This window comes from Gavialis gangeticus, unplaced genomic scaffold, assembly GCF_001723915.1.
Source record: "Gavialis gangeticus isolate Ggan-Ray unplaced genomic scaffold, GavGan_comp1, whole genome shotgun sequence".
Lineage (NCBI taxonomy): Eukaryota > Metazoa > Chordata > Crocodylia > Gavialidae > Gavialis > Gavialis gangeticus.
In genome coordinates, this window is record NW_017729033.1 from 43,391,022 (window position 1) to 43,398,026 (window position 7,005).

The 7,005-nt window shown below is 39.7% G+C and overlaps 1 protein-coding gene across 1 annotated transcript in view; it reads left to right on the forward strand.

The window, feature by feature from the left end:
• LOC109303625 (cytosolic beta-glucosidase-like) overlaps positions 1-7,005 on the forward strand; it is a 154,714-nt gene that overhangs the window by 95,483 nt on the left and 52,226 nt on the right. The window contains 1 exon segment of the mRNA XM_019525824.1: positions 4,647-4,880. Coding sequence (XP_019381369.1) covers positions 4,647-4,880 — 234 coding nt within the window.

Consider the following 7,005-nt stretch of genomic DNA (forward strand, 5'->3'; position numbering starts at 1 on the left):
CTGAACACAGCTCATTCCTTAATGTTCACATCTTCACAATAACCCTAGCAGCTGGGGAAGTGCCAGTTCCCATTTTACTGATGTGGAACTGAGATATTTTGGGGTGTGGGGCAGGGAGTGACTTACCTAGTGACTTGATGGCAGAGCAGGAACTTGCACCCAGGATGTCCAAGTTCTGGGCTAACAACCTAATAGTCTTCTCAGAAACTTCTTATAAACATCTCCATACCTTTCTCATCATATATACATAGAAGATGTGCTTTGCTCCAGCACAGTTTCTCACTGCCTAGCTCCAGTGCAGGCATGCGTGGGTACAGCCCTCTAGCTCCATGGGTCAGATCCAGGTGTAGATGAGAAATAGATAATACAACATTTTCTCATTTTATACACCAAGGCCCAACTTATCATAAGCACTTAGACATTTCTTTTTAGCCCCCTAATTTTGACTGATTTCAGTGCCTGAATAGTACTTAGGTCCCTTTGTAAATCTGAATTTAACTTCTTTAGAAACATTACAGGCATGTCTGTATTTTAGATCTTTTAATTAACTGTTTGTTACTCTTACCTGAGCTGACATGGCACCTTTCCATTCCATGTGTATCCATAGTCAGGGCCAGATTCTAAAATGAGCTATGGAACAAACATTGCTTTATTGCTATATGTAAAAAATCATGATTTTTGTGTTCAAGTGCAACAAAGCTGTGATTTTTCACCTTTTGAATAGTTAGATGTGTAGCTTGGACATTTTCTTAATATAGCTTGTAATGCAATATGTTACTATGTTTAAAGAATCTTAAACATTTTCCAGTGTAAAATTACTGGGCCAGATACCACTGAAATTACCCTGTTCCCATAGAATTTAGGATGACATCACCTAAACCTGAAAATCTCAGGATCAGTGTGCAGTTTTTGCCTTACAAGGCAATGTAAGGCAGTAGCTCTTGCCCATGTTGTAAGCAGCACAGTGAATGAGGCGAGGGCTGACAGTTTACTTTATTTTTCACTGTCAGCTATGTATTTATGCACAGCACAGCCTACTTCACTCCATATATTTCAAAGTGCTAAAAAATCATACCAATTGTATTCTGCATGCTCAAAGTGCAGATTTCAAAGGTTCATGACTCAGTCGAATCAAAATCAATTTTCACCAGAACACTCAAAGGTACTTTTCCTTACTGAGGGCCATTTCTATGCTAAATTTCAACTCTGCTAGAGCTCTTAAAAAAAAAAGTGGGGGGAGAGAGAGATTGAAAAAAAGTTGCAAGAATTGTTAATAATGGTAAAAATATTTCTTTACTTCTTTCATATCCCAAGTGGCTGAGTTGTATTAACTCAAACAAAAAATTATCTTAGGGCAGAAAGCAGGCTTGGAAAATTTCAACCCAAATAAAAAACAATCTACATTGGAAAAAGCATATCAAATCTTAATACAACAATCACTGCTACTCCTGCTCTCGCTTAGTCTTGAAAAAATATTTTAATCCATTTCATTTCAGTAATTGTAGAGACTGAGGAATCCACATAAAAATGATTTTATTGATTTGATGATACATTATTGCAATATAAGGTGATATGGCCAACATGTCTAACCCATCGGAAATGGAAGACTAGATCCTCAGCTTTATTTTGTCTCCTTCCTGAAGCTGCCTGAGGGCAGTTTAGTCCTTGAATTAATTTAGACCATGTCCAATCCCTCACTTCCCTGCCCTTTGTCTGTCAGACTAGGGCATGCACTCAGGACCCCTCCAAGGCAGGGATCAGCAACGTAAGGCCTGCAGGCTGGATCTACCCATGGAGACACTAAATCCAGCCCACAGAAATAGATAGCTTTGTCTGTGCCCTTGCCTGCACCTGTGCCCATGCTGGGGCAAGGTAGGAAGGTGATGTGCCAGGGTTGGGCAGCTTCCAACTGTGCTCGTGCCACTTGCTTCTTACCATCCTCCAGCTGTGGTCCAATGAGGGGCTTTGCCTGCTCCTATGCCAGGGCCAGACAGCTGGGAACTATGCCTGTGGTGCTGCCACTTCCTCTAGACCCCTGCTCTCTGACCGCAGCATGGGCACAGCTTCTAGCCAGTGGGGAGCTGTGCTGAAGCTGGGCACTTTCCATTTGTGCCTGTTCCACAGCTGGGAAGGGAAGAGAGAAGGGAGCAGGGAGAAGCAGCAACACCACAGACACAGCTTGCAGATAACTGGTCCCAGTGCAGCTCTCCATGGGTGGGGAGCTGCACCCACACTGCAGCCAAGGAGTTGGGGGGCTAAGGAGAAGCAGAAGTGCAGGCACAGTTGTGGGAAGCCCCTTATAGCTGATATCCCACTGAAACCACCCAGGTTGCTGGCCCCTGCTCTAAACCATCTGTTCTGCCTAAGTGATAGGTTTAGGGGAGTGTGAGATGTGGAGGAGGGAAATGGGGGGCAGAGAGGGAGAGAGAGAGAGAGAGAAAGGATGGAACTTCTCTTCCAGCATCAGTCCTGGACTTAGAGGTGCCCAGAGTAGTTTTAAATTAATTAAGCTCAGGTATTTGGTGCTGTCTAGATGCAGCAATATGGAGCTCTGGAGGAGCTAACTGCTGCTCAGCAGAATAAACTAGCTTTCCTGCAATTCTCATCTTCTGTGGCTAGACCAGTTTTAGTATCTAAGATGGCTTGTTTCAGAAGTTAGCACAGGTATTTCTACACTACAGTCTGAAATGTACTACATGTGGAATATAGCTAAGAATGCTCCAAATTATGTTGGTTTCTAACAGTCTTCTTGGGGTACCATCCTGGCTGATGACCACTCGAATGCTTCTGGCATACTTTTGTGCCTTGGCACTCCACCCTTTGCTGTAGTGAGGTAGGCACAGAAAAGATGGTGCGGAGTGTCAGCTGAGATTTCCCATGTTCCAGAGATGTCCTTAGCTACCCAGTACAACAGATTATGGTCTCTCTGAACCATCTTATAAATGCAAAGGGGCCACACTATGGCCCAGAATATGATCCCTTAGCATTTGGATGTTTCAGCCAGACAAACTTCTGTTGTTAAATGTGTCTGTATTTGTACCAACTACAAAATAATTAAACTTCCCTTTGGTATAAGAATAATTTGAACGTATACTTTAAACTGAAGTCAGAAGGCTTTCAATACTGTATCTGAGGAAAATACTGCAGCATTGAGTCACTGAATTGTCAGAGAACTTGTACTTGAAGAGATATCCAGATTTGTTGGATCTAAAAATTGACCTACTCTGAAGGTTGTCCTGTATAAGAGTTCAATTTACTGAACAACCAAATGTAGATGTATTGGTGTTCGTGTGCAGTGATAAAATTCTGTAAAGAACATGAAATGTGACAATGGTCTTTGAGAAACTAGGTTACAGAAGTGATATTACAGATTTTAGTAATGCTTTAAATTAAGTGTCCTCAATATGCTTAACCTTGCATTAAACTTAGATTTAATAAGACAAATGTGTATTAAGTACTGAATATACTTAAGGGAGCAATCTTGCATTGGCAGGGGATGGACTGGATGACCTCCTAATAGGTCTTTTCCATCTCTAATTTCTGTGATACTAATTGATTATTAAAACACTTTTATTGAGGATTGATATGTAGCTATTATATAGTTATTAATCTTACAACCCAACTGATATTTAATTTATACATGCTTTTAACACACAATGTCATTTTAGTTTTTAGTCAGTAACCCAGGAACCAAACATTAAGTGGAGCCTTGAAAAATCCTGCTTATAAATGAAACTGTCTTCCTTTGAGTTTGATGATCAAAGCATTCTTTTATACTACTGGCAGAGGGTTACAGGACTTTTCATATGTAAAAAATGAAACTATTTCTGTATTTTACTCCATGGTATTGCAAACCCTGTGGAGTGGTCATCATGAGGAAACTGCCTTTCCTCAGTTTATACCATGTGGTAGAGCACATCTCAAAATATAGCTAAATATGAAATTTTTAAAGGTGACCTCTACCTCAATTTCAAAGCCAATAAGAAATGTCCCAGAATGCCTGGGATGCAGGAAATGGTACAAAGGTTGTTGAAAGTTTGGTATAAATTTTAATTTGCTAGAGTCATTGCCATTTTTTACTGTGAATGTTCGGTTAAGGGAAAGGCAGAAGTTTCACAGAGCTGTGTTATTAATTCATCTTGTATATGCCTAGGGCCATGGCTCATAATGGCATTCCTTTCTTTTTAACATACTGTCAGGACTTTCAAAGGACATCCAGAAAGCTTCAAGTGACTATTTGTTGGATGCGTTTATCATTTTCTAAAGGTTTTATTTGATATGGACTGATCTTTTATATCTATGGGTGAAAGGTGCATTAGAAAATACTTTTTGTAAAAACCTATAACTCAAAAGATTCACAAGCATCTGATTTTTGGCTACAAGAATACACTGTGTCAGAATCTCAACAAGGGCTTTCTGAAGCATTTTTTTAAATAGTGAGCAATAAGACAATTGTGAATAAATACAGACCTAATGCAAATAATCTCAATCCTGGAAAAAATGCTGCTCAATTTAAGTGAGACATGAAAAGTAAGACCTGCTTGATTGTAAGGCATGAGATTCTTGCGTCTTTGTGATAAATATTTACATTCAACATATGTCTCATGATGTCGAAAGTGTAACAATTCAGTTTTGTTTTTAATCAGGAGACTGGAATGCAGATGGAAAGGGCCCTAATGTTTGGGACACATTCACCCATCAGGGAGGAGATCGAGTTTTCAAGAACCAGACTGGTGATGTAGCTTGTGGCAGCTACACTCTGTGGGAGGAAGATTTGAAATGTATCAAACAGCTTGGATTGACTCATTATCGCTTCTCTCTTTCCTGGTCACGTCTGTTACCTGATGGGACGACAGGTTTCATCAACCAGAAAGGCAATTGTTTCTTAAAAATAGAAGGTTGCAGCTTTAATTCAAGGTTATTGCTGCAGTCTGGCATAATTAATCCAGTATACTATTCTGCAGTGTAGCTTTGAAATTGCAACTTTTTTTTAGAGTAATTATGAGATTTTTTTTAATAGGTTTGCAACAACTTGCTAATTAATATCCTAAGTCCCCTTGGATACTGTGATCTTTTGGGGAGGGATTAGTATTATATCCCCTAATATATATTTTTGCTTGCTTTAAAAATTGTTAGTTTTTGTTGAAAATGGTTATTCTAAAATATTTGGGCTTTTGATATTGTTTAAAGCTTCAATGAATCCCTGCAGAATTTGCTGTCAATAAGAGGGCACTTTTATATGGTTTATAAAAAAGAAAACTATTTGAGAATATTAGAAAATGCATGTAGATAATTTATAAATATAATCTGATTGCAGATTGATTATTGTATGTTGCCTAAAATGGTTAGATTTTTCTGTAGATATGCAGATAATACACTCCTGGGGTGGAAAATTTAAGGGAAGTTTATGGTTATTTGTATTCCAGGGTATTTGCAGGCCCAGGCAGGTCTGGGGGCCCATTGTATGAGGTACTGGAACAAATATTCAAAGACAGTCCTTGACACACAGAGATTATACACTAAGTATGGGACAGACAAAACTGGATGAAAAAAAATCTACTACATAGAGACAAAAATGGATGAAAATATTTACTACATAAAAGCAGCCTGGTCAAACAGAGATTGTAAAAATTATATTGGTTTAGATATGTTTGCATCAAATATATAATGTATGAGAAAAGGCAGGGATGTGCAATATTCCATGCAGAAGAAAGTGAGTTTGGGGAAAGAAAAAATGGAGGGAAGCACAAAGAAGGAAGAGTGAAGCTGCATCAGAGAGACTGTGAGGAATGGAGTGATAGGTCTAAGCAATCAAGAGGAAGGAATAGATCCTGAGCAAAACAAAGTTCTGTAGATGTGGAAGGCATCAGCATCTAAGAGTGTCTGTCCTGTCCTGCTGCTGCTTTACCCTAGGTCTTACTATAAAGACATAAATCTTTGTGCTTCTGGAGCAGCTTAAACCCTTTGTGTTCCCTTCCCCTCCCAGTCCAAGAAGGCCTGGACTGGAAGGACAATAATGGGAAATATTAAGATCCCCCTCAGGACTTCCCATATTGATACATATATAGTAGGAAAAATATTGTTTTGTTAAAAGGTTGGGGGTACAGAATCTGAGTTGCCCGTGCAGACAGATGAACATCCTTTGCATCCTGCTGATCACAGCTTCTCTCATAATGGGATGGAGGAGGGTTTGCTTCAAGCAGTTAGCAGGGTGAGCTGCTGGATTCACTGATGACAGACCAGCCAGCCACTGTCCCCTACAAAGCAGGACAGCAGGAATACCCCAGCTTCTAGTGAGACCTATTTAGGAAGCTTTCCTGCCCCCACCAGAATGTCTCAGCATACAGCCTCTTCTCACTAGCAATATTTTAGGGACATAGAAATCAGATTTGGCTGAATCCTTAGTTTTTTCCCTGGACATGGATTTCTTCAGATAGTGCTGCACGCAGTGTACATTTGCCACAGAACTGCTTATTGAACAGGCTTTGTTATTTAGATGGCAGAGTGGGAGACAGAGAGCAGACATTTTTAATGCAGTCAGTAAAATAAAGCTAACTTTTTGTCGCAACTCAAATATAATTTCAGAAAATGTTCACTTGATCCCTGTTTTAAACAGTTGCCTGATTAATATTATGAACTTTACATTTAACAAAAGGGCATCGGAGGGGCTCCAAGTAGGCCAGTTTTCATTAGGCAGGAGCTCACTTCTGTGCAGTGATCTGTTGAAGCAATTGTAACTGCCTAGCATGGAAAGGCCAGCATCTTCTATATAAATATTTTCACAAAGAGCATTCACATGAACTGATTCACTATCAATTTCACACCTAAAACATGGGACATTTGGAAAACCTTTAAAACCCTTTTGTTTTTCAACTATGGAGGGGGAGGGGATTCTTTTAAAGGAACAATGTTTCAGATGTTTTCTTCTTGTGAAATGTCAGGTTCAGGTGAAAGCTTATTTAAGGCTTTTTTTCCCCCTTTTTTTTGGGGGGGGGGGGGGGGGGG